The 26,757-nt window shown below is 44.4% G+C and overlaps 1 protein-coding gene across 2 annotated transcripts in view; it reads right to left on the bottom strand.

The window, feature by feature from the left end:
• The window catches only part of DAPP1 (dual adaptor of phosphotyrosine and 3-phosphoinositides 1), a 149,488-nt gene that overhangs the window by 6,478 nt on the left and 116,253 nt on the right, over positions 1–26,757 (bottom strand). For both annotated transcript variants that reach the window (XM_040328508.1, XM_040328501.1), the window contains exons 4-8: positions 24,177–24,307; positions 20,648–20,695; positions 14,753–14,815; positions 2,274–2,359; positions 114–201 (exon numbers count right to left, since the gene is read on the bottom strand). In XM_040328508.1, coding sequence (XP_040184442.1) covers positions 114–201; positions 2,274–2,359; positions 14,753–14,815; positions 20,648–20,695; positions 24,177–24,307 — 416 coding nt within the window. The remainder of the gene's footprint in view (positions 1–113; positions 202–2,273; positions 2,360–14,752; positions 14,816–20,647; positions 20,696–24,176; positions 24,308–26,757) is intronic.

The raw sequence follows: 26,757 nt of genomic DNA, 5'->3' as shown, positions 1-26,757 counted from the left end.
ACCCATACAGATGGGCTGGAGGTTGGCTGGTATCTACTGTACTGGCTTATTTCGGCTTTTGTGTACAGGGCTTTACAGTATCACCAAGATCCATGAGTGTATAATAGGCATACCATTTTCCACCTTAAAATCCTTATCCATTCATCTGCTTCTGCTCCAGTCTTTGCACAGAGGTAATAGGTTCTCACTGGGAACACCAAACTGCGAAGAAACAATATTCATAACATTAGGACTGTCTTTAAACATTCAAAACACAATTTGATCCTAATGTTTAGAAGCCCTTGAACCCTAAATTCTCTTAAAGTGGTTGTAAATCCTTTACAACCACTTTATGCTAAAGGTAAGCCTATATTAAAGGCTTACCTGTAGCTAACCAGAATATCTCCTAAACCTCCACGGTTTAGGAGATATCCCCTGTATGTGCCAATGTCATTGGCACATGCGCACTGGCGGCTCCCGCACGCATATGCCAATCACAGTGCCAGAGCAGCGATACCCGGAAGTAAGCCCTGGGAGAGATGTCGGTGGCTGGAGGGGGAGATGAGGACGGCTGCGGAGGCTTCGATCTGAGGGAAGTAATACATAATGAGCTAGTATGCATTGCCTTTTTTTTTATTTGGGTTTACAACCACTTTAAAGTCTTTCTTTTTTATATAGATATGGGAAAATACTGTATTTAATTTTTGGATCCATATAAATAATAATGTTTTTTTACGTACTCATGATATATTGTTCTTGTGAGCTATTCGAGCATTATATTGTGGCTGTGGGGAGCATAGAGAAGCAGCCTCCAGTTATTTCTATACCTACTGAGTTTCCAGAACACCCAAAGTTCCCCCAAAAAATTGGACTCTGTTATACCACCATAGCAAGTTTGTGCCCGCTCCCACTGTTGCCCGAACATAGGGCTTCTCAGAGCTTTTTTTCTCAGAAAATAGGTGCAGGAACTCAACCACGACCCCGTTCAGATTTCACAAACAGTAGAAGGGTCTTAAAGGGGCATTAAATATCAGGATTGCATTACATACAGAATACAGAGTTCAGGGGGGTTACACACAGAGTGCAGAGCTGTCACTTGTAAACACAGAAACCAGACTTCTGTGTTTACAAGTGATTGTGGTGAGCAGGCACCAAAGGGTCTGAGCCAGAGGTGGTGGAACGGAGTTCCCCCTGAAAAAAGGCCCTGGGGCTTCTCATATGTCCTAAAAAAAAAGGCCAGTTCCCTGCTCTTCAGACCTTATGGAGGCTTGACTGTGCCCCGTAGAAATAGAAAATACCCTGTAATCTGTGTTCTGTAGAAGTAAACAATAATGAGCAATGGGAGTTAAGAATGGCCTGTGGTTGGTAGGGGGAGCAATAATGCCCCACTGTTGGCATCTGTGCAAGGAATAGTGTGCCATTGTTGGCATCTGTGGAAGGAATAGTGTGCCATTGTTGGCATCTGTGGAAGGAATAGTGTCCCATTGTTGGCATCTGTGGAAGGAATAGTGTGCCATTGTTGGCATCTGTGGAAGGAAAAGTGTGCCACTGTTGGCATCTGTGGAAGGAATAGTGTGCCATTGTCAGTGTTTGTGGAAGGAATAGTACACCATTTATGTTAGCGGGATGAATAATCCCCCATAACTGGCATCTATTGGAAGAATTGTGCCCTATCTTTGGTGTCCAGAGGGAAAATTGTGCACTATGGTTGGGGTCAGTGGGAGGAATTATGCCCCAAGGCAAATAAATGTCCATGGGCTGCGCTAACATGACAGAATAGCTTGGACATGAAGTGTTAGGCTCACCAATGAGCTGGAGCGATTCTGTTATTACATGGTCAGGTTATCAACACTTGTGTATGGCTGTTATAGCATTTTGAGCCCTGGTTCACACTGGGTACGATTTGGAACGATTTGAGATGCGATTTGACATGTCAAATCGCATCTCAAATCGGCGGCAATTGTCGGCAATGGCACTGTCCTAATCAGTGCGACGCCGCATCTGCGATTTCAAAAAGTAGTTCCTGTACTACTTTTTGCGATTTTGGGCCGCGATTTACATTAAATTGCGGCCGAAATCGCGGCAAAATCGCAGCCGCGAAATCGTGGTAAAATCGCACATTTTACCGCGATTTTGAATTCGCAGCAGTGTGAACCTAGGCTAACACCTTTCATTTTCATAACGCCCCAAGCTAACACGGTCCATTAAAAAAATATATACGACTGTGCCTTAAAGGCCTTCTTGTTCATACAGAAACAGTGGACATGATGTTATAGGTTTAAGACAACACATACCAGAAACAGTTAACTTTTTCCTGTGAGTAGTCAAATTGTACTGCACTGCACTCTGTAAGATCTAAGGTCTTTATTGGCTCCTGAGCCTGTAAAAAAAAAAACAGAACCACACCACGCGGGTCAATCCATCATGTGTTGTTATTACATGTTTTAATATTTTAAAATACAATACAAATTAACCAGTATAACCTAGAAGTATACCAGATACCATGACTGATATGCACCAAAAGATGCCAAGGGCTATACAGTAAAACCTTGGATTGCGAGCATAATAGTTCCAGAAACATGCTTGCAATCCAAAGCACTTGTATATCAAAGCAAATTTCCCCATACTAAATAGTGGAAACTCAAATGATTCGTTCCACAACCATTTATTCATAGGTCCTTCTGTTTATAGTCCTCATAACAAAGATTATAGCAATGCGATGAGGTTGTGTAACCATAAAATGTCCATCCACAAATGGAAGCCTCTACAAGGGGATTAGAAGCAAAATCCAGCAGGAGCTACAGAGTATAACAGAGAAGAGAGGCGCCTCTAAGTGTAGCAATATGTTGCTAAATGTTGAACCTTCATTAACCACTTAGGACCCGGACCTTTATGCAGGTAAAGGACCCGGCCAGTTTTTGCGATTCGGCACTGCGTCGCTTTAACTGACAATTGCGCGGTCGTGCGATGTGGCTCCCAAACAAAATTGTCGTCCTTTTTTCCCCACAAATAGAGCTTTCTTTTGGTGGTATTCGATCACCTCTGCGGTTTTTATTTTTTGCGGTATAAACAAAAATAGAGCGACAATTTTGAAAAAAAAAAAAAACAATATTTTTTACTTTTTGCTATAATAAATATCCACAAAAAAGATAAAAAAAAACATTTTTTTTCTCAGTTTAGGCCGATACGTATTCTTCTACCTATTTTTGTTAAAAAAAAAAAAAGCAATAAGCGTTTATCGATTGGTTTGCGCAAAATGTATAGCGTTTACAAAATAGGAGATAGTTTTATTGCATTTTTATTAATATTTTTTTACTACTAATGGCGGCGATCAGCGATTTTTTTCGTGACCGCGACATTATGGCGGACACATCGCACAGTTTTGACACATTTTTGGGACCATTGTCATTTTCACAGCAAAAGATGCTATAAAAATGCATGGTTTACTGTGAAAATGACAATTGCAGTTTGGGAGATAACCACAAGGGGGCGCTGAAAGGGGTTAAGTGTGACCTCATATGTGTTTCTAACTGTAGGGGGCGGGGCTGGACGTGTGACATTATTGATCGTGTTTCCCTATAACAGGGAACAGACGATCAATGACACTGCCACAACGAAGAACAGGGAAGGTGTGTTTACACACACCTCTCCCTGTTCTTCAGCTCCGGAGGACCGATCGCGGGACACCGGCGGTGATCGGGTCACGGAGCTTCGAACTGGGTCTCGTGCACGCGCGACCCCACGGCTGGGCTTAACAGGTACGTGGATGTGCCCAGCCGTGCCATTCTGCCGACGTATATCGGCGTGAAGGGGTCTTTAAGTGGTTAAATGTAACAATATTGCTACACTTAGAGGCGCCTCTCTTCTCTTTTATACTCAGTTGTGACCAGGGGCGGACTGACAACTCATGAGGCCCCCGGGCAATAGGAGATTTTGTGGCCCCCCAGGCAATAGATTATGGGGCCACACAGTATACACACACGTACAGTATACTCACAGACACACAATATACATACACACACTGAAAAGGTACTGGAGAAGCGGGGCAGCTATAATCTTGGGATTTAAATAAAAAAAAAAAAGATTTTTACATACAGTCCCTGGTTTTACTGAGGCTAGTGGCACGGGGCCCTCGGGCAGTGCCCGAATGGTCAGTCCGCCCCTGGTTGTGACATGACGCTACTTGTACATCAAGACATCGCTTGTATATCAAGTCAAATATTTTTTTTACATTTTGCTTGTCTTGCAAAACGCTCTCAAACCACGTTTTTACTGTACATTATTACTCATGTAGTACCAATGGCACCATTACAATAGTACAGAAACTGTATAATATGTAGAAGTAATTGTAACAATTGAGGTATGAATTAAAGCACCATCATTTGTCATTTTTGTACAGTTCCATTCAGTGATCAATATGACAAATAATTCAATTGCTCCACAGAGAACAGGTATACATTGTACAGCCTTTTTATACAATGTCTACTAAATACATTTTATATTGCCGATTTAAATCATTTTAATGTCTAAATAGTTTACTAAACAGTTAGCCAGGTCTGCCCAGTTAATGTCATCTTTAGTCTATTATCTAGATTCAGAAAGACTTAGGCTGGCGTATCAGTAGATACGCCAGCCTAAGTCTGAATCTGCGCCGATGCTAATTTAAGCGTATTCTGTGAACCAGATACGCTTAAATTAGGCTCAGATACGAGCGGCGTAAGTGTCTTACACCGTCGTATCCTAAAGTGTAATTTTTAGGCTGACCGCTAGGTGGCGCTTCCATTGCGGTCAGCGTAGAATATGTAAATCACTAGATACGCCTATTCACGAACGTACGCCCGGCCGACGCAGTACAGATACGCCATTTACGTAAAGCATTATCAGGCCTAAAGTTATTCCATCAAATAGCTGGAATAGTAATGTTAAGTATGGCCGTTGTTCCCGCGTCGAAATTCGAAAATTTTACGTTGTTTGCGTAAATCGTCCGTAAATAGGGATTTACGTCATTTACGTCCACGTCTAAATCAATAGGACCGTGCGGCGTACTTTGCCGCAATGCACACTGGGATATGTAGGCGGACGGCGCATGCGCCGTTCCAAAAAAACGTCAATCACGTCAGGTCAACCAAAATTAACATAAAACACGCCCCCTCAGCCTATTTTGAATTAGGCACGCTTGCATTTACGCTACGCCGCTGTAACTTAGCAGGCAAGTACTTTGTGAATCATGTACTTGCCTCGCTAACTTACGGCGGCGTAGTGTAAACACGATACACTACGGCAAAGTTAGGGCGGGCTTTCTGAATCCACCTATATATTAGTAGATTTTCATTTAACAACTACTTTCACCATCACTGCAGAGCGGATTCTGATTTACAACCCCCCCCAAATGTCCCAATTTTTTAACCTAAACGCTACCCCAGTTCATCTCTCTTTACTGCACTAAACCTTTTATCCAAGTTCTAAATGATTGTATTTGTTCTTGCTAGGAAAGGAAAATGTGGTGGTTTAAATTAAAAGTTGTAGATGTAAGATTTGTTTTGCATCTTCATTTTTTTATGGACCACACAAATGAGGGCATGCCAGTGGTGTTCCATCTGCCTACAAACGTTGTGCTATGTGTCCCTCTTTCCAGTCTCAGAAAGTTGGAAGATATGCTGTTTTTTTAGTTTTAGTCGCATTTTTAATATTCTTACAAGATTCCTTTTTTTCATCCATGTATTTTAATATGCACCTTATCATATCTAAACCTTTGGAGCATGTCCCCTTCTTTCTTGTACTAATAAAAGTTCACATTAAAGGAACTGTCTCTCCAAGACAAAGACGAGGGCTATATAAAATAACGATAAAAAAAACTATCCAAAAACCAACCAAAGCTGGCCATACACAGGTCCGTCTTTATCACTCAACCAGTGGGTTGAACAGAAGATCTGGCCCGATTCCTCCATCTACACTCTTGTTGTGGACGGGGGAATTCTCCTCTCTGAGTTGTACATTGACAACAGGACAACTTCTCTACTGTCACAACACACAGATCAGCATTGCAATCTATAGTTAGCAGTGCTGATTGAGTGAAAAAAATACCGACAGGGCGGTTGAAACAGAAGTCAGCTGGTGGATCGACTTCTGTTCAACCTTAGTGGCCACACCACACATTTAAGCCCAAAAAAAAAAAAAAATTTTTACTTTTTTTTGGATAGCATTGGGAAAGGTTACCACCCCATGTAACATTTATTTTGCGGTCTGTGCCCCTGTTCAAAAGATTTCACCTAACTTTTTGTCCCTGTGACAATTGGATTTTGAAAATTTTGAGTTGTCGTGGAAACAAAAATTTGTGATAAAGCTTCAGCGGAGACACTTTTTTCCCCCATGATAACTCTTAGGCCCCGTACACACGTCCGAGGAACTCGACGTGCCAAACACGTCGAGTTCAGTGTGGAAGCCGCCGAGATCTCGGCGGGCCGACTTTCCTCATTGAACAACGAGGAAATGGAGAACATGTTCTCTTTTCGGCCCGACGAGTTCCTCGTCGGCTTCCTCGCTGAAAAATGTACACACGACCGAGTTTCTCGGTAGAATCCAGCTCCGATCGAGTTTCTGGCTGAATTCTGCCGAGAAACTCTGTCGTGTGTACGGGGCCTCAGAAGGGAAATTTTCCCTCCTAGGGGTAGATTTCCTCTCACTTCCTGTTGTCTCCCTCCGTTTGTGACTTGGGAACTGTCTGTACAGTCAAATCATCCATGTAAAAACAAGGTCAACTTGTGAACACAAGGAAGTTGAAGTTTCACAGAAGTAAGCAAACATTTTCATATGAAGCAGCTTCATATGAAAAAAAAAGAGATTTTTAATACAGCTTACCTGTAAAATCTTTTTCTTGGAGTACATCACGGGACACAGAGCGGCATTCATTACTATATGGGTTATATGGAGTACCTTCAGGTGTAGACACTGGCAATCTCAAACAGGAAATGCCCCTCCCTATATAACCCCCTCCCATAGGAGGAGTACCTCAGTTTTGTAGCAAGCAGTATGCCTCCCAAAATGGTCCTCAAAAAAGAGGGGTGGGAGCTCTGTGTCCCGTGATGTACTCCAAGAAAAAGATTTTACAGGTAAGCTGTATTAAAAATCTCTTTTTCTTTATCGTACATCACGGGACACAGAGCGGCATTCATTACTATATGGGATGTCCCAAAGCAATGCTTACAATGAGGGGAGGGAGAACATCTCCAAGACAAAAGGATTTAATTTAGAGATATACTCAAATCATAATAAATCCAACTTAGTTGAGAAAAATAATTTTAAATTTTAAATTTAACTCAAAAAAGAGGAGCCCCCGGAATCCGAGGGTCTCAAACTGCAGCCTGCAGCACTGCCTGCCCGAAGGCAGTATCAGTATTCCTTCTTACGTCCAACTTGTAGAATTTTGTAAACGTGTGGACAGAAGACCAGGTTGCCGCCTTGCAAACTTGAGCCATAGAGATCTGGTGGTGTGCTGCCCAGGAGGCGCCCATGGCTCTAGTAGAATGAGCCTTTAATGATACTGGAGGAGGCAACCCTTTCAAGCCGTAGGCCTGAGTGATTAATTGCTTAATCCACCTAGAAATGGTGGACTTTGCAGCTGCCTGCCCCTTCTTGGGCCCATCCGGTAGAATGAACAGCACATCTGTTTTCCGGATCTTCTTTGTAGCTTTAAGATAGGCCTTCATGGCCCTGACAATATCCAAGGTATGCAGCAACCCTTCCTTTCTGGAAGTAGGTTTAGGGAAGAAGGATGGTAATACCAAATCCTGGTTCAAATGAAAACTGGATATGACCTTCGGTAGGAAGGATGAGGGCGGAGAACGACCCTGTCCTTATGAAAAATAAGATATGGTTCCTTACAGGATAAGGCCGCTAGCTCCGAAACTCTTCTTGCGGAAACTATGGCAACCAAAAATACTAACTTCCTTGTCAGTAGAACCAAAGGAATTTCAGCCAACGGCTCAAACGGTTGTTTCTGTAAACTTGACAGAACAAGATTTAAATCCCACGGACAAAGCGGGGATTTAACTGGAGGTCTAATACGTAAGACCCCTTGAAGGAAGGTCTTAACCAGCGAGTGGGTGGCCAGCGGCCGCTGAAACCACACTGACAGAGCAGAAATCTGTCCTTTGATTGTGCTTAATGCCAATCCTTTATCCACTCCTAGCTGGAGAAAACTTAATACTCCATCGATGGTAAATTTGCGAGAAAGCCATCGCTTGGACTCACACCAGCCTACATAGGCCTTCCAGACCCTGTAATAAATCACCCTAGAGACCGGTTTCCTGGCTCTGATTAGGGTAGAGACTACTTTCTGAGACAGACCTCTACCCCTGAGAATCAGGGATTCAGCTTCCAGGCCGTCAAATTTAGATGCCGTAAGGCAGGGTGGAGGATCGGACCTTGCGATAGCAGGTCTGGCCGTAGAGGAAGAGTCCAAGGGTCTCCCACTACCATCTTTAGGATGAGTGAGTACCATGCCCTTCTGGGCCATGCTGGAGCTACCAGGATGACTGGTATGTGTTCCACCCGGATCCTGCGCAGCAGGCGGGGTAGTAACTGGAGCGGGGGAAACGCATAAAGAAGTTTGAACTGATGCCAAGGGCAAACCAACGCATCGGTTCCGCAGGCCATCGGATCCCTTGAGCGGGATATGAACCTGTCTAGTTTCTTGTTGAGTCTCGATGCCATGATATCCACGTCCGGCACTCCCCATCTTTGGCAGAGTGCTTGAAAGACTTGTGGATGCAGAGACCATTCCCCCGGCCATAGAGTCTGGCGGCTTAAGAAGTCCGCCTGAAAGTTGTCCACTCCTGGAATGAATATTGCCGATATGCAGGGCACATGCGCCTCTGCCCATAGGAGAATCAAGCTCACCTCTCTCTGAGCGGCTTGACTCCTGGTTCCCCCTTGGTGATTTATGTATGCCACGGCCGTGGCATTGTCTGATTGAATTCTCACCGGGAACCCCTGCAATTTTGACGTCCAAGCCCTGAGGGCTAGTCGAGCAGCTCTGAGCTCCAAGATGTTGATGGGCAACTGCTTCTCTGGCTTTGCCCAAGTACCTTGGCGAGTGCAACCATCCAAAATTGCTCCCCAGCCCGTCAGGCTGGCATCTGTGGTCACTATCTTCCAAGCCACTGGGCTGAAAGACTTCCCCTTCAGTAGATTCTGAGGGTCTAACCACCAACACAGACTTTGTCGGACTCTTGATAAGAGCGGCAACGGGATATCCAAGGCCTGTGGCTTTCTGCTCCATGCTGACAGGATGGCTGCCTGTAGGATGCGAGTGCTTAGAACCAGTAGGATTAATTCCTTGATGGCTTTTACCTTCCTCAGAGGTAGGAACACTCCTTGTTGTTCTGTGTCTAATCTCATGCCGAGATATTCCAACTGCCTTGTGGGCTGGAAAGCTGACTTTTCTCGATTTAGGACCCAGCCGAACCTCTCGAGGTATTGGACCGTGAGGGCCACTGCTCGCTCCAAGCCGGGAGACGAGTGGTCTATGACTAGGAGGTCGTCCAGGTATGCTAGGATCGTGACCCCTTGGATCCTTAGCTTGGCTAGGATCGGAGCTAGGACCTTCGTGAACACCCGGGGGGCCGTAGCCAACCCGAAGGGAAGCGCCACGAATTGGAAGTGACGCGAAGCCACCATGAAGCGTAGATATCTTTGATGTGGCTGATAAATTGGAACATGAAGGTAGGCATCCTTTATGTCTATGGACGCCATGAAGTCGTCCTTCTGGAGTGTGGCAGCTGCTGACCGCACGGATTCCATCCGAAATGAGCGGATCTTTAGATATGCATTTACCATCTTTAGGTCCAAAATTGGCCTGACATCTCCATTGGATTTTGGGATGATGAATAGGTTGGAGTAGAAACCCAGCCCCTGTTCCAGGACTGGTACCTCTACTATTACTTCCTGGGAAAGTAGATGATCTAATGCCGATCTTAATGCGGCTCCCTTTTCCGGATCGTTTGGAATCCTCGACTTCTGGAAATGAGGAGGAGGAAACCTTAGGAAATCTAATTTGTAGCCTGTGGCCACGGAAGACCGTACCCACTCGTCGGGAATGCTGGCTTCCCAAATCTCTGAAAAGAGTCGCAGCCTTCCCCCCACCTTTGTGGGTGGGGGCGCCCCTTCATAAGGTTGGCTTGGGGGCTGGTTTTGCTGGTTTGCGAAACCACTGCCTTTTGCCTCTAACAGCCTGTCCTTGTGATTTGCTGTTGAAGCCGAAGTTTGCTTTTGCAGGAGGCCGTCGATACTGCTTGGCATTAGAGGGCCCCTGCCCAGGGGAATACTGTCGTTTAAACGCAGGCCCCTGAACCTTCTTCTTAGTTGGCAAGAGAGTACTCTTGCCGTTTGAAATGGTCTGAATGTATTTATCTAGGTCTTCTCCGAAGAGTCGTCCTCCATGGAAGGGGAACCCTACCAGGAGCTTCTTGCATGGGGGCTCAGCCTCCCAGCTTTTTAACCATAAGAGTCTTCTCATATGGATAAGGGATAACGATAAACGTGACGCTTGCTGGATAGAATCCTTGATTGCGTCTACCGTAAAACATATGGCCTTAGGGACATCCGAAAATTCTTCTGCCTGCTGGGCAGGAATAAGTTTAAGCATCTGCTTAAATTGATCCGATAATGCTTGAGCGACCCCAATCGCAGCCACAGCTGGCTGTACTACTGCCCCTGCAGTAGTGAAGGAGTTCTTAAGTAGTGCTTCCAAGCGTTTATCAACTGGATCCTTGAACACCTGTATGTTTTCTACAGGGCATGTTAACGATTTGTTAACACATGAGATGGCTGCGTCCACTGCAGGAGTAGCCCATCTTTTGGAAAATTTTTCTTCCATAGGATATAGGACAGAGAACTTCTTAGGTGGTAAGAAGATCTTATCTGGCTTGTTCCAATCTTGGAACAAAACTCCCTCTAATAGAGGATGGATCGGAAACACAGCATTGCTTTGAGGCGCCCTCAGTGAGCCCAAAGCTGAAACCGTCGATACCTGGAGATCTGGTACTGGCAAGTTGAATGCCCTATGGACCAAGTCCGACAATCCTTGAATCCACCAGCTCTCCCTCAGGGAGACTGCCCCAGACTCCTCTGTATCCGGATCCTCGATCCCTGAACCTACTTGGTCCTTGTCCAAGAGGTCGTCCAATTCCCCTGAGGAAAGGACCTCCTCTTCTGAGGGTCCGCGCTCGGGCGACGGAGATCTATTCCGCTTACTGCCCCGCATAGCTGCGGCTATCATTTTACCCATGCTTTTCTGCATCTCTTTTAAAGAGGTGAGTAATACCTCCTCCGTGACCATCTTAGGGTTGGACTGACCCGCGTCAGCTCCAGCCCCAGATCCCGATGGCCCCAAGGCTCCCTGTGGGGAAAGCAGCGGCATAGCATTGTCCGAGACCTCAGACTCTCTGGGGGAATCCCCACCTCTTGTACCCTTGTTTTTTGATGCCATGGTACAATACCGAGGTACACCTGCTACTTATTGGTACCTGGGACTTATAAATAGTTAAATGCCCAAACACCTGTTTGGGGGATAAAAAAATGCTTCCTCTCCTCTAGATGACACTTTTTTTTTTTTTTTTTTTTTCAAAAAAAAATCTTTTTTTTTTCTTTTTTTTTTTCAAATCTAGGAAAGAAAAAACATTCTGTCCCCCTGAGTAGTATTGCAAGAAAAACTATGAGATGGAAAAGAAACAGCCTATTCCTAGGCTTGAAAACAGTCTTTCTGAAGACTGCAATATTCTTTCTGGCCACTGTGTGTCCTCGGCGCCCCGTGCTTGCCGTTCTGGTCTTTCCTCCTCAGTTCCAAAGTATTGAATGAGCTATATGGAACAAACAAGGAAGGGCCGCCCCTTCCTTAAGCCACTGACCCGCCCTTCCCCCCCAGCAATCTCAAACAGGAAATGCCCCTCCCGACAGGGGGGGGGTGGGGTTGGGAGGAAGGGACCTCTCTGCTCCAGCAAACTGCAGCCTGCAACCATGAGGAGGTCAGCGTTTTGCCTGCTTTGCAGGCCGTGAGGAGGAAGACTGAATGGAGCATCGCCTGGAGGCTTGCAGGTAAGCACAGCTCTCTGACACACACATATACTTTTATATCACACAGGCCCCACTCAATGCTTTTCCAACACTACAAGGGAGGTCACATCTTATGGGGAATAATACATATAGAGCCATCCTATCTTTATGATATGTGACTAGTTTGCCAGATGCAGTGCATAACTTTAGGCATGTCCCCTGTGACCCCCCAGAAAAAACCTGCTAAGAACCAAGTTCCGCAAGTTTTCCCCTCACTTACCTGCTCCATGCCGCAGGACTTTGCCAAGCAAGAGGCCCAATCTTCCCCCATCTCCGTGGGGATGTCTAGACCTTCAGGCCCTGGGTTCCTATGAAGGATCCACTGTCCTGGGCCCATATAGCACTCTGGCAACAGAAACATTAGGCACCCAAAGGTTTCTAAGTTCTGGGCCCAGGGTCCAGCTCTCTAAAAAGAAAAGCATTATGGGCTATACCCCAAGGGTTTGGGGTCCGGTTACTGACCACTTTAGCGCTGAGGCTTTTTTGGACAGAACCGGTTAGCTCACCTAATCCCAAGGATGTGGAGGCAAGCTAAACCATGACTAACACCTAAGACACTGGCGGAAAAACTGAGGTACTCCTCCTATGGGAGGGGGTTATATAGGGAGGGGCATTTCCTGTTTGAGATTGCCAGTGTCTACACCTGAAGGTACTCCATATAACCCATATAGTAATGAATGCCGCTCTGTGTCCCGTGATGTACGATAAAGAAAAACAAACAGTAAATGGTTCAAAAAGGCTGAAGGTTTTCTTACCTTAATGCCTCCCCCCCCCTTATACTTAGCTGAGCCCGATCTCAATGCAGCACTGTGCAGGCGAGCATTGGCTCCTGTTGCTGTCAATCGCAGCCAATGAGCAGGGGGTTGGGGCCAAGCCGCACTCTCTGTGTCAATGTTTTGGGATGTTTTGTTTGCCCCCCCAAAAAAAAAATATACAGCACCAGCCCCCACTGCTTCGAGCGGTGCGCTGTCATCGCTGGAGGCCGCTTCCATCTTCACCTGTCTTCCTTATGGTTCTGCAAAATCAAGCCAAGTGACTTACTAGAGCCACGATTACATCACTCTGCACATGCTGCCATGTACGGCACAGGATTCTAATGGAACGGCTTGGGTGGCCATTCCTTCAGAGTGCATGCGCCGATGATGTCACCGGCTGCATATATAGTAAATGTCTCCTAGACGGTGCACGTTTAGGAGATATTTACAGTACCTATAGGTAAGCCTTATTATAGGTTTACCTATAGGTACAAGTCAAAGATTGAAGTTTACAGCCAGAAATACAACTGAAAGGTTAAAGGGGGTTGTAACACTTTGTGTTTTTTCACCTTAATGCATCCTCCTCTGGCACCCCAGAAGATGTGGCTTGGGGCAACTCTGTACAAAACGAAGTGCACAGTGGAGGTAAGTATGACATGTTTATTATTGAAAAAAAAAAAAAATGAACCTTTACAACCACTTTAACCACTTAACGCCCGCCGCACGACTATTTACGTCCGCAAAATGGCACGGACAGGCAGAAAGGCGTATATATACGTCCTTGCCTTCTAGCGGGTGAGGGGTCCGATCGCGACCCCCCCCGCTGCGTGTGGCGGGCGGATTCCCGCGGGGAGCGATCCGGGACGACGGCGCGGCTATTCGTTTATAGCCGCTCCGTCGCGATCGCTCCCCGGAGCTGAAGAACGGGGAGAGCCGTATGTAAACACGGCTTCCCCGTGTTTCACTGTGGCGGCGTATCGATCAAGTGATCCCTTTTATAGGGAGACTCGATCGATGACGTCAGTCCTACAGCCACAGCCCCCTACAGTTGTAAACACACACTAGGTGAACCCTAACTCCTACAGCGCCCCCTGTGGTTAACTCCCAAACTGCAACTGTCATTTTCACAATAAAGAATGCAATTTAAATGCATTTTTTGCTGTGAAAATGACAATGGTCCCAAAAATGTGTCAAAATTGTCCGAAGTGTCCGCCATGATGTCGCAGTCACGAAAAAAAATCGCTGATCGCCGCCAATAGTAGTAAAAAAAAAATAATTAATAAAAATGCAAAAAAAACTATCCCCTATTTTGTAAACGCTATAAATTTTGCGCAAACCAATCGATAAACACTTATTGCGATTTTTTTTACCAAAAATAGGTAGAAGAAAACGTATCGGCCTAAACTGAGGAAAATTTTTTTTTTTTATATATGTTTTTGGGGGATATTTATTATAGCAAAAAGTAAAAAATATTGCATTTTTTTCAAAATTGTCGCTCTATTTTTGTTTATAGCGCAAAAAATAAAAACCGCCGAGGTGATCAAATACCACCAAAAGAAAGCTCTATTTGTGGGGAAAAAAGGACGCCAATTTTGTTTGGGAGCCACGCTGCACGACTGCGCAATTGTCTGTTAAAGCGACACAGTGCCGAATTGTAAAAACGCCTTTGGGCATTTAGCAGCATATTGGTCCGGGGCTTAAGTGGTTAAGCTACAAATTCCCAAAAAAATCAGGATTTTGTGCAGTTGTATCTGTACTATCCATTGAGTCCAAATAGTTTGTTAAACATGCAGCAGTATTATTTTTCAATCTGCTTAAAGTAAAGTACCCAGACCTGTGTCAATTATCATATTCAGGACTTGGAGTGTAACTTTAGTAGTGGTGTTCATGGTGTACACAGAACTTACCATCTGATCCTTATAATATTTCAGCTCATTGCGGCTCAGTATGAACCATCTGTTTTTCCATGTCTGAAAGACATAAGATGATAATTATTAGGTTAGAAGTGATTGTCCAGGCTTCACATTTGTCACTGAGAACAGAGCGCTTTAGCAGAAAGCCATACAACACTAGCACATGGCTACTGAACTGCTGCTAAAATATCACAGGCTGAAAGATTACATTTCATTCCCTTCTAGTGGTGCTGGCCAGCACTTTTTCATCACTACTATTATACTGTCACATGCTTGAACTGAAAGCAGATCTAATACGGATATTTAAGGACTCAACTGCAATGAAAGATCAAGGAGGACAGCACAATCCATCTAGAAAATGACTACAAAAGGACTGATTCACACATTGGCCCTTGAAGACTTTAAAGTGGAGGGAGGTTCACCCAAAATATCAATTTTTAACATTAGATTGAGGCTAATTACGGGAAGCAGAATCGGGTGTTTTGATTAAAATCAATGCAGTACTTACCTTTTTTGAGATAGATGTTCTCCCGCCGCTTCCGGGTATGGGCTGCGGGGCTGGGCATTCCTATTTGATTGACAGCCTTCCTACCGTCGCATATAGCGCGTCACCAGTTTTCGAAAGTAGCCGAACGTCGGTGCGCAGGCGCCGTATAGCGCCGCACCGACGTTCGGCAACTCGTGACGCGCTGTATGCGACCGTCGGAAGGCTGTCAATCAAATAGGAACGCCCAGTCCCGAAGACCATACCCGGAAGCGGCGGGAGAACATCTCTCTCAAAAAAGGTAAGTACTGCATTGATTTTAATCAAAACACCCGATTCTGCTTCCCGTAATTAGGCCAAATCTACTGTTACATTTTTTTTAAGACCCCATTCTCATGGTTTATCGTGCGTTTTACTGTTTTTCCTTGCAGCTTGCAGTTACAAGGGAACACCACAGAATTACAATAAACGGGCAACATACATTTATAACCCCTTTCACTGGGGTGCGGCCGGTGTTAGTACTAAAACTAGTGGCACTTTTTAGCCACTAGTGGGGCACTTTTAACCCCCCCGGCTAGTGGCCAAAGAAAGGGTTTAAATCGCCTGTGTTACGGCGCTGCTGAATCGATTTGCAGGCGCTTTGGCAGCACTGCCCATTCATTCAATGGGCAGGGGCAGTGGCAGTGTAGGAGCGCTGTATACACGAAAAGATGCTGCCTGCAGGACTTTTTTTCCCGTCCTGCAAGCGCACCGTTCCAGTGTGGAAGCACTCAGGCTTGAGAGGCGCTTTACAGGCGCTAAAACGCCTGAAAAGCGCCCCAGTGTGAAAGGGGTCTTACTGCAGCAAAACACAACACACGGTGTACATTCTAGGGCAGTGTCATGTTTGATTTTTTTTTGTGTGCACTGTCGGCCAGTTAAAAATATATTCGCTGCCTTTAAACCACTGTGCCTTAACTATCAATAACCGTGCATTAATGCAACACATAGGGGTCTATTTATAAATTATTTCACAAAAGGGGTTAAAATTATTCACCCAAGATTCACACAATTTTTCTAGCTGGATTCAGTTGGAAAAATTTATGCATCCTGGGTTAATTATTATACAGGATTTATATTGTGCCAACAGTTTGCACAGCACTGTACAATCTAAAAGGGAGAGAGAGTATGACACAAGAATTAAAGAGGGGCCCTGATCATAGGAACTTACCAACCAATAGAGTGGTACAAAAGGTTATAACTGTAGAGGGATGAGCTGATGGAAGAGTTATTGCCGGTTCACGCTATGCTGTGTGAGAACCACATGCGATTTTTGAACAGGAATTGCACCGCATTCCTGTTCAAATCCAAAGCGATGCTTCAGAAATGCAATTTGGGCTATTATTCTTTATGGCTCAAGTCACACCAAATCTACACCCATGCGATCCGATTCTGCAAATAGCACCGGGGTTTGCAAAACGATTTCAGCATGTCATTAACTTAACCTACACACCTGCATTGGTTCACATGAACACGGTGCGATTTGGATGCAGTGCACAGAATTTGCGCCGCACAAGTGTGAACCGGTGTTCTGTCAAAAGAGTCAACTCATCAAAATCTCCAATTATGTCACTTCCGGTAACTCTCCAGCAGCAGTAATTGCAGATTTCGATGACTTGGCCACTATGGTACACGACGAGTTGGCCATTTTAACAGAACACTAGCTAAGGAGTAAAAAAAGTTGGGGGCAGCCATGTGGTTGGTTACTAGTGCGTAGACTATCAATGTCCACTCATTATATCGTGTATATAGTGTATACGCTGCCGGTGTTCTGTGAAAACCGCCAAGTCGTCGAAATCTGCAATTACTGCTGCTGGAGAGTCACTGGATGTGACATGGTTTGAGATTTTGGCAAATTTACTGTTTTGACAGAACACCGGCACTAAAAGTTTAAAGTGGAGGTTCACCCAAAATATACATTTTTAACATTAGATTTAGGCTAATTAAGGGGAGCAGAAACGGGTATTTTTTTTTAAATCAATGCCGTACTTACCGTTGTAGAGATAGATGTTCTCCCGCCGCTTCTGGGTATGGGCTGCGGGACTGGGCGTTCCTATTTGATTGACAGCCTTCCGACCGTCGCATACAGCGCGTCACGAGTCTCCGAAAGTAGCCGAACGTCGGTACGCAGGCGCCGTATAGAGCCGCACCGACGTTCGGCTTCTTTCGGCAACTGGTGACGCGCTGTATGCGACCGTCGGAAGGCTGTCAATCAAATAGGAACGCCCAATCCCGAAGATCATACCCGGTAAGTACGGCATTGATTTTAAAAAAAATACCCGTTTCTGCGCCCCTTAATTAGCCTAAATCTAATGTTCAAAAAAATTTGGGTGAACTCCCGCTTTAAATTTTGAATAGGGTTCCCTGAAGAGATGAGGTTTCAGGGGTCGCCTAAAGGTGGCCACAGGGCCGATCCACCCTATACGCTTTCTACGCAAGCTGCATAGGGTCCCGCAAATTACTCGAGGCTGCCGCAGCTGTCCCTCCATCCCTCCTTTCTCACCCGCTTTCTCCCTCCATCCCTCATTCATCTCAGACTCTAACCACACCCCCTCTGAGCCACACCCACGTAAGCCACGCCCACTATTTCACGTAAACCACACCCATTTTTTGCCGCCGTAGAGTGCCCCTTAGCAGAATTTTGCTTAGGGCTCCAGGGAGGTCAGGATCGCCACTGGGTGGCCAGAGTAGGAGATAGTTGGACAGATTGAGGTAGAAAGTTTCAGGGGATGGGGGAGACTCTGGAGAAGTCCTGAAGATGAGTGTTGTGTGAAAACATTTATTAATCCCATAGTGTCATCGAGGCCTCAGTGATTCTATACAGAGAATGATTTAGAACATTTTTTTTTTCTTTCAAATTTCAATACAGAAATAAGTAGCGCGCATTAGTACAAACATAGCTCAAGGAAGTACATACATGGCTCAAGGAAGCTTATAAAATGAATGTGTTTAGAAAGGAAACTTTGACTCTAGAGGTCTCTCTATTCCCGTAACCCCAGGTACAGTACAAGGGCCAGTGGGTCTCCTAAGCCACTTCAATTAAATGGAGGACCCAAAAGCTTTTTAATCTATCACATTGTGATTATAACATCTATCTCCATTGTGCAGGACAACCACTCCTTCACCACAGAGCCCATTGGAAGTCTCACTCGTTATTCATCCCACAACATTACAGACCTGCGGCAAAAGGCTCAGCACCAAACCCTCCTCAGAAAACATGCATTACCCACAAACAAATACACAAAGGAAGGCTTTAGATCATTTCACATAATAATGTGGCTTATCCCTCTACAATACTTGTTCCAGGTACAGTATATACAACACATTTTGTTATACAAAGTTGGCAGATAAAAATGTTTATCCTAAGGTCCTCCAAATACTAATGTTCTGGCTTTTGGTAGATGCTGGTGAATTCATTTACTGCATTATCTTAACTCTCTGGACCCTGGCGACACCCCTTTGAATCTCGTTCTCCCTTCTTGACAGACATATTGTTTAGATGCCTTCATAATGGTAAGCGCAGGTGCAAGAACTTTAAGGCCGGGGTTCACACCTATGCGAATTGAATGCATGTTTTCACCGCATTCAATTCGCATAGCAGGAGAATGTGACTGGCTCTCTATGGAGCTGGTTCACATATCTCCGCAGCGGGTCCGGTGCGGTGTGCCGGAAAAACACGTGCCTTTTTGGTGCGTTTCAGGTTCTAATTCAGCCCAAAATCTGGGCTGAAATCGGACCTGAACCAGTAAACCAGCGCGTACCAGACCCCTGCTGTGAGCCGCATGTGGCTACAGTGTGAACCCGGCCTAATAACTCGGGAACAGAAGTCTTGGCAGTAATGTTCCTCAGAAAAAATAAAGCGAATAGGAAAGTCAACCAAGCTCTGTCGAATGCACACCCTTAAAGACCAGAGAAAATATAAAATGAATATTAAAGCTGAACTCTGGGAAAATTTGAAATATATCCTTTTCGTCTAGGGCAGAGGTCTCCAAACTGCGGCCCGAGGGCCAGATGTGGCCCTTTGCTAGCCTTTATCCGGCCATCCCTTTCACTGATATGAGGTACTATTCCTTCCACTGACACCAACAAGGGGGCACTATTTCTTCCACTGATACCAATGTTGGGATACTATTCCTTCTACTAATAGGGGCACTACTCCTCCTCCTACTGACCACCAACCCTGAGGCCATATTTATTCTCACTGATGCCAAGCCTAGGACATTTTCTGCCCCCACTGGCCACAGTCTGGCCCTTCTAAAGTCTGAAAGACAATAAACTGGCCCTTTGTTTGAAAAGTTTGGAGACCCCTGGTCTAGGGTATCATCATAAAACCGTTAAACTTGCCTCACTCTTGCAGGCTTCCAGTTTTCTGTGCAACTGGTCCCCTGATGCCGCTTCTGTTCAGTGCTATGTTAGTCGCAGGTACTTTGACATCAATATGTACAATGCAGGACCAGCAGTCAAGCTTTGTAAGTGAGGATGTTGAGGGCTCACCAACAACCAAGAGAGCTAGCTGCTGGGAGAATGGGAGAACAAAAATGAGCATTTAACCCTTGCATTGCAAGGAAAATCCTCACTTCAAGGCAGTGTTGCCAACCTACCAGATTGAAATTTACTGGCACGACACCCGAAAATTACTGGCGCAGCCACGTTTTTACTGGCATTTCACAAAAGTTACTAAATTAAATTTTTAGGTGCACATTTCAGTATTTAGGCTACAAACAAGTACGGTAGGCAAATAGCAATGTGATTTAAGGTAGATATTAACATTTTTCGATATAATAAGGGCAAATTATTTAGTCACATCACCCCCTGCCTTCACCCCCCTTTGTGGTGCCACAATCCTTCCCTGCCTCCAATCTACCCCAGACCCCCTTGCCTCCATCGTCCCCTGCCTCCATCCCCCTCTGCGGTGCCACCAACACCACCTGTCTCCATCCCCCACCCTCTACGGTGCCACCATCCCCCTCTGCGGTGCCATCAACACCCCCTGCCTCTATCCTCCTCTGCAGTGCCACCACAGCCTCCATCACCCCCTTGCCTCCAATTACCCCCTGCCTTCAATCTCCATGCGCAGTTCCAAGCCGAACCGATCTCAGGTAATTTTATTGGCACATTCCTGCAACCATGGGCTTTTACGAACGGGGGGGGAAAGTGCCCGTTTTTACGAACTGTTCGTAAGAATACGGACGGTTGGCAACACTGCTTCAAGGGTAGGTTTGAAATTTCCCTGTAGTTCAGTTTCAGAACATAGTATGTTAAAAGGCTGTATGTTTTGGTGAGAGAAGATGTGTGTAAAGCAGCAAATGTAATGAAATATGATGTTTTCATGGCCGATGAATGTAAAATGTAACTTTATTTCTTACCTTTACACGTCCTCCTTGTTTTACCAGATAGCCTTCCTTTGTGCCCAACTGAGAACGCAAAAAAAAAAAAGAGGTTAAAGTAAAGCAACAGACCAGATAATATGCTAAAAAAATAATGTGTCAAAGGTTACCATCCAGGGAAATGGCATGGTAAGGTGATCTAGAGATATAGGCAACACAAGCTTGGCCCCATTCTTCCCTTATCCAAAGCCTCTCCACTGGTTGTTTAATGTAAACGGTGGTACCACTGAGCACCAGAGAGGTTAAAGCGGTATTAAAACCAAAAATGTTTTTTTTTGCAGCTTAGAGTTTTGCTTTTACAGAAAAATTCAAGATTTACATATAAGATAAGCTGCTCAAAACTCTGGATCTACTGACAGGTTAACCGATTTTGCATGTAGTCCGTCTACAATGTATGTTAATGTCAATATGTTGTATTATCATGAATAATGTACATTTATAATGAAATATAGAAAACTCCTTGGTGTACTGATTAATGTAATGGGGCAGATCCACAAAGAATGTACGCCGGCGTATCTATTGATACGCCGGCGTACATTCAAATTTCCTGCGTCGTATCTTTGTTTTGAATCCTCAAAACAAAGATACAACGGCATCTGGGTTAGATCCGACAAGCGTACGTCTTCGTACGCCTTCGGATCTTAGATGCAATTCTTCGGCGTCCGCTGGGTGGCGTTCCCGTCGTAATCCGCGTTGAGTATGCAAATTAGCTATTTCCGACGATCCACGAACGTACGAGCGGCCGTCGCAATCTTTTACGTCGTTTCCGTTCGGCTTTTTTCGGCGTATAGTTAAAGCTGCTATTTGGTGGCGTACGCAATGTTAAGTATGGCCGTCGTTCCCGCGTCGAATTTGAAATTTTTGTATTTCGTTTGCGTAAGTCGTCCGTGAATGGGGCTGGACGTAATTTCCGTCCACGTCAAAACCAATGACGTCCTTGCGCCGTCATTTAGCGCAATGCACAGCGTGAAATTTAGGGACGGCGCATGCGCAGTTCGTTCGGCGCAGGGACGCGCTTCAGTTAAATGAAACACGCCCCCTACTCGCCGCATTTGAATTCCGCGCCCTTACGCCGCGAGACATATATATAAACATATGGGGCTTAATTTACTAAAACTAGAGTGCAAAATCTGGCGTAGCTCTGCAGCCAATAGCCAATCAGCTTCTAACTTAGGCCTGCTAAATTATGTTTTGATTTAAAGGGGTTGTAAATCCTTGAGTTTTTTTACCTTAATGCATTCTATGCATTAAGGTAAAAAACCTCCTGTCATGCAGCAGCCCCCCCGAGCCCCCATTTTACTTACCTGAGCCCCGTAACTCCCACGACGGGAATGAGCACACTACCGCCGGATGGTGTCTGGTGTCCTGATTGGATACATTGATAGCAGTGCAGCTATTGGCTCCCGCTGCTGTCAATCAAATCCAATGATGCTGGAGGGGGCAGTCCTGCTGTCTGGGTCAATAGATGCAGCAGCAGGACTCGGCAGCGCACCCGCACGGGTTTCCCGAAGGAGGGCGCTTCTCCAATGGGGCACTAGAGAAGGAGCCACCAGCGCCGCTGAGGGACCCCAGAAGAGGAGGATTGGGGCCACTCTGTGCAAAACTAACTGCACAGAGGAGGCAAGTATGACATGTTTTTTTAAATAACAAACAAGGGTTTAGTAACCCTTTAAAAAACAAAAAAACAAAAACTGGAAGCCGATCAGTTTTTATGCAGAGCTGCACCAACGTTTGCACTCTCCAGATGTAGTAAATCAACCTTAGTGTCTCTATAGGGTATATTTTTCAATACAGACAATCTATTTTAAAGCATTGTGCACTTTCATTCTCATGCATGCGCATTGCAAAACAAAAAAACACACTTAATTTTAGCTGGGGTTATGAAAACATCAGTTAGATAAGCCAAAAAAATGCAGCTTCTTTCATATACCAAAAATTATATTTACCAACTGAATACAACTGGCTGCACTGGATTTTCATAACAGATCTATGTTATTTCCCTTATATAATCTAAAAATAAGATGGCACTGAGATGCTTTCTTAATAGACATGTATGTTCAGGACTCAGGAGTACCAAACATGCATATCTGCCATAAAAAAAAAAGTTTTCCAGTTGGACTGTACCTGCACAATGATTATCTAATGTCTCTTTTTACTAAGGGCAAATCCACTGTGAAAGTGCCCTTGGAAGTGCAGTCGCTGTAGATCTGAGGGGGACATGCAAGAAAAAGAAAAAACAGCAATTTTGCTGGCACATGATTGGATGATAGAAATCAGCAGTATGCACTTGTAGTGCACAGTGGATTTGCCTTTAGTAAATATGGTAAACCCCTAGGTTTAGCTTGTGTCAATTCAAATCCCCTTTACATAAAATTCCAGGCACTGTTCAGCTTCCATTTCATAGTTAGTTATTATGCAAAACAATAAGTGTACAATATATATATAATCTTTTCTAAACGTTAAAGAGATCCTGTCCCAACTTTGCAAATTGCAGCACAATAAAATTAAGTATTTTGAATGCTTACCTGCAGCATTTACCATTTCTATAACAATTTACTTGCAATGTGCCTCTGAACATGCTGGTAAGGCCCCTTTCACACGGACACGTTTTCAGGCTGCTATACCACCTGAAAAAATCGTGCCCTGCAGTCTTCAGTGTGAAAGCCCGAAGGCTTTCACACTGAGGCGGTGCGCTAGCAGCATCTTTGGAGCGGTATAGGAGCGGGGTGTTTACTGCTCCTTCCCATTGAAACCTCTGCCCTTTTTCGGCCGCTAGCGGGGGTTAAAACAGCACTGTTAGCGGCCAAATATCACGGTAAATACAACGGTATAGTGGCGCTAAAAATGTTGCCGCTATACCGCCACCGCACCTCCCCTGCCCAGTGTGAAAGGGGCCTTAATCTGACTGCACTGTGTGTATGAGCCTTACTTTCCAGGCTCTCTTTCCATAACAAGTTTTTTTTTTACTTTAAAAACTGTTTCCCTCTGCGCCCATGTGCCCTAAGATGATTGGTCTGGCGACGGGGTCTCTTTAAAGCCCCCCCCCCCCCACTATCTCAAAACCAACCTAACTTTTCAGATGGCTCATTTGTTTAAGTAGATGCATAAAAATAAAAAACACTGTTTGGATGCAATACAATAAAAGTGGTGGTGGTTTGCACATGGTTGAGCGGCAGTTTGCAGATGTTCAGGAAGCAATACAGCCGACTCCTAAATAGTTGTTTTTTTCTGATCCCAAGGGGGATTTTGCAGTACAGTACTGAACCACAACTACGTGACATTGACCTCAATGGGCGCGTTTGGCAAATGGGATCGCCTGCTGAATGTGGCACGCTAAAGTTGCCACACTGTGCAGAAAAGCATTGTTGCACCCATATGGACTAAAGCACCTGCCATGTTAATTCAATGGTGGCAGTCAGGGGGCGGTAAAAATGTCCTTTGTTGCCCATGTGAACTCAGGTTACAGGCACAGAATATAGGGGGCCATTCAGCTGATTTGTTTACTCACTGAGGGGGCCAACGGAACCAGGTCAGATTCGGAGCGACCAGATTGCATAGCAGTATGAACTCGGACAGATTCATATATTGATGGTTCTTCCACGTCCCGTGGGTAAGGGAATCTCAATAAAATTAAAGTACCTACAGCGGAAAAAAGAGCCATGTTATTCTGGATTTCATACCGGGCAGCACATTCACCGTTTAATCTATGCACCTGAAGAAGTACAATTTTCTGCAGTTTTGTAAAAAGGAAAATAAAAAACAGCCTAATTTAAAAAATCTGCACCTGTGACCAAGAAACTGATTTCTGCCTATAATAATAAAATAATATGCAAAACAAAAATACAAAACGTGCATTACCAAAAGCAAGGGGTTTTCCAAACAAAAAATTAGCTGAAATTAGTGATGTCAGGCAAAATGTATGATATAGTAGGTATAAGAGCAGGGGCATATCTAGAAATCACAAGTCATCATAGGTCTTAAATGGGACCCATTATGCACCCTTCGTTCGATTCAGGGGGAAAAAAAAAAAGAGGAGGAACAAGCCAAGGGACTTTTTACTTATAGGTGTCACTAAATTAATTACAAATTAAAAATATTTTATAGATTTTTCTTATAACAAAAATGATAAAAATTCCTTGTTATACAATTTGTTAAACTCAAAAGCACATACAGACACTACCGCTCTACATGTTTCGCCTCGAAAAGAGCTTCTTCGGGAGTATCAATTGTACTGTGAGAATTATATGCTATAAATGACAAAGAAACATAGGAATAGATTACCGTATATATTCGAGCATATGTGGAGATTTTCAGCCCTTTTTTTTACGGCTGAAAATAGCCCCCATGGCTTATACCCAAGTCAGTGTACCTGTCGGGTCGCGGGCGTCCATTTTTCAAAAGTCGCGGCTTCCCCTGGTCCTTGATAGGCGTTTGACACTGTGTTCCGCTACTGCCTATCACGGAGGTCCTCTCATCCTCTGACTTTCCTAGCAGACACTGTGTTCAGTGTTCCACCTATCATGGACGTCCTCTTGTCCGAGGATGAAAGAAGGTCCGTGATTGGCCGAACACTGAACACAGTTTCTGCTGGGAAACCGAGTCTGAGGATGAGAGGACCTCTGGATAGCCGGTAGAGTAACACAGTGTCAAACGTCTATCACGGACCAGGAGGAAGCCGCGACTTTTGAAAAATGGACGCCCGCAACCTGTCAAGAATATAGGTACACCGAGGCTGCAATGGGCACAGAGAGAATGGGCACAGTAAGGCTGCAATGGGCACAGTGAGAATGGGCAAAGTAATGCTCCAATGGGCACAGTAAGGCTACAATGGGCACAGTCAGAATGGGCACAGTAAGGCTGCAATGGGCACAGTAAGGTTGAAAATGGGCACAGTGAGGCGTGCAAATGGGCACAGTGAGGCTGCAAATGGGCATTGTTGACCCTCTTTTCCGCTTACAGTAGCTGCTGCATTCTCACCCTAGGCTTATACTCGAGTCAATACATTTCCCCAGTTTTTTGTGGTAAAATTAGGGCCTCGGCTTATACTCAGCTTGGCTTATACTCGAGTATACACGGTACATAAAGTTTTGGACAGCGTTTTACATCTATCACAATATTGGCATACAGAATTACACATTTTAATGTTGTTCAAAAATGTCAATATTAACAAAATACAATTTTTAAGTAATATGAAAATCGAGATATGCTTGGACCTAGGTAATAAAAAGGATAGGAAGAGTCCCAATTAATTTCAGTGGACGCCCTATTGATGGATTTCTTTGTGACCACAGGGGGGAGATAGATATGACACCTATATTCTAAAGGGAAACATACATACATACATACATACATACATACATACAGGGCTTTTTTTCAGTGGGAACTCAGTTCCACCACCTTTGGCTTAGACCCTTTGGTGCCTGCTCACCACAATTACTTGTAAACACAGAAGTCTGGTTTCTGTGTTTACAAGTGACAGCTCTGCACTCTGTGTGTAACCCCCTGAACTCTGCACTCTGTATGTAATGCAATCCTGGTATTTAATGCACCTTTAAGACCCTTCTACTATTTGTGAAATCTGAACGGGGTCGTGGTTGAGTTCCTGCACCTATTTTCTGAGAAAAAAACTATATATATATATATATATATATATATATATATATATATATATATATATATATATATAGAAGTAAAAGAAAAGGAAAAAATCCCAATCGATGTTTAATTGAGTATCACAATATGTAAATAGATTCCCAGTGTAGGGATATTTTGATGAATGCCGTTTTTTCCCTTTGGGGATATTCAGCACTTTTTCTTTTTCACTATCCACCACCTCTCCACTATCATTTGGTTATTTTCCATTTGAGAGAAAGAAGGGGGATAAATAAATTGATCCAACTTGAAAAATGCCAGAGGTAATTATTATTTACGTATCGTGATACTCAATTAAAACATAGATAAATTTGTATTTTGCGAATATTGATATTTTTGAACAAAATTTAATATGTGTACTTCTGTATGCCAATATTGTGATAGATGTAAAATTCTGTCCAAAACTTTATGTAATCTATTCCTATGTTTCTTTATAA

This window comes from Rana temporaria, chromosome 1 (assembly GCF_905171775.1).
Source record: "Rana temporaria chromosome 1, aRanTem1.1, whole genome shotgun sequence".
Classification (NCBI taxonomy): domain Eukaryota; kingdom Metazoa; phylum Chordata; class Amphibia; order Anura; family Ranidae; genus Rana; species Rana temporaria.
The sequence above is the reverse complement of the archived record's forward strand: the minus strand, read 5'-3'. Positions and strand labels throughout refer to the sequence as shown.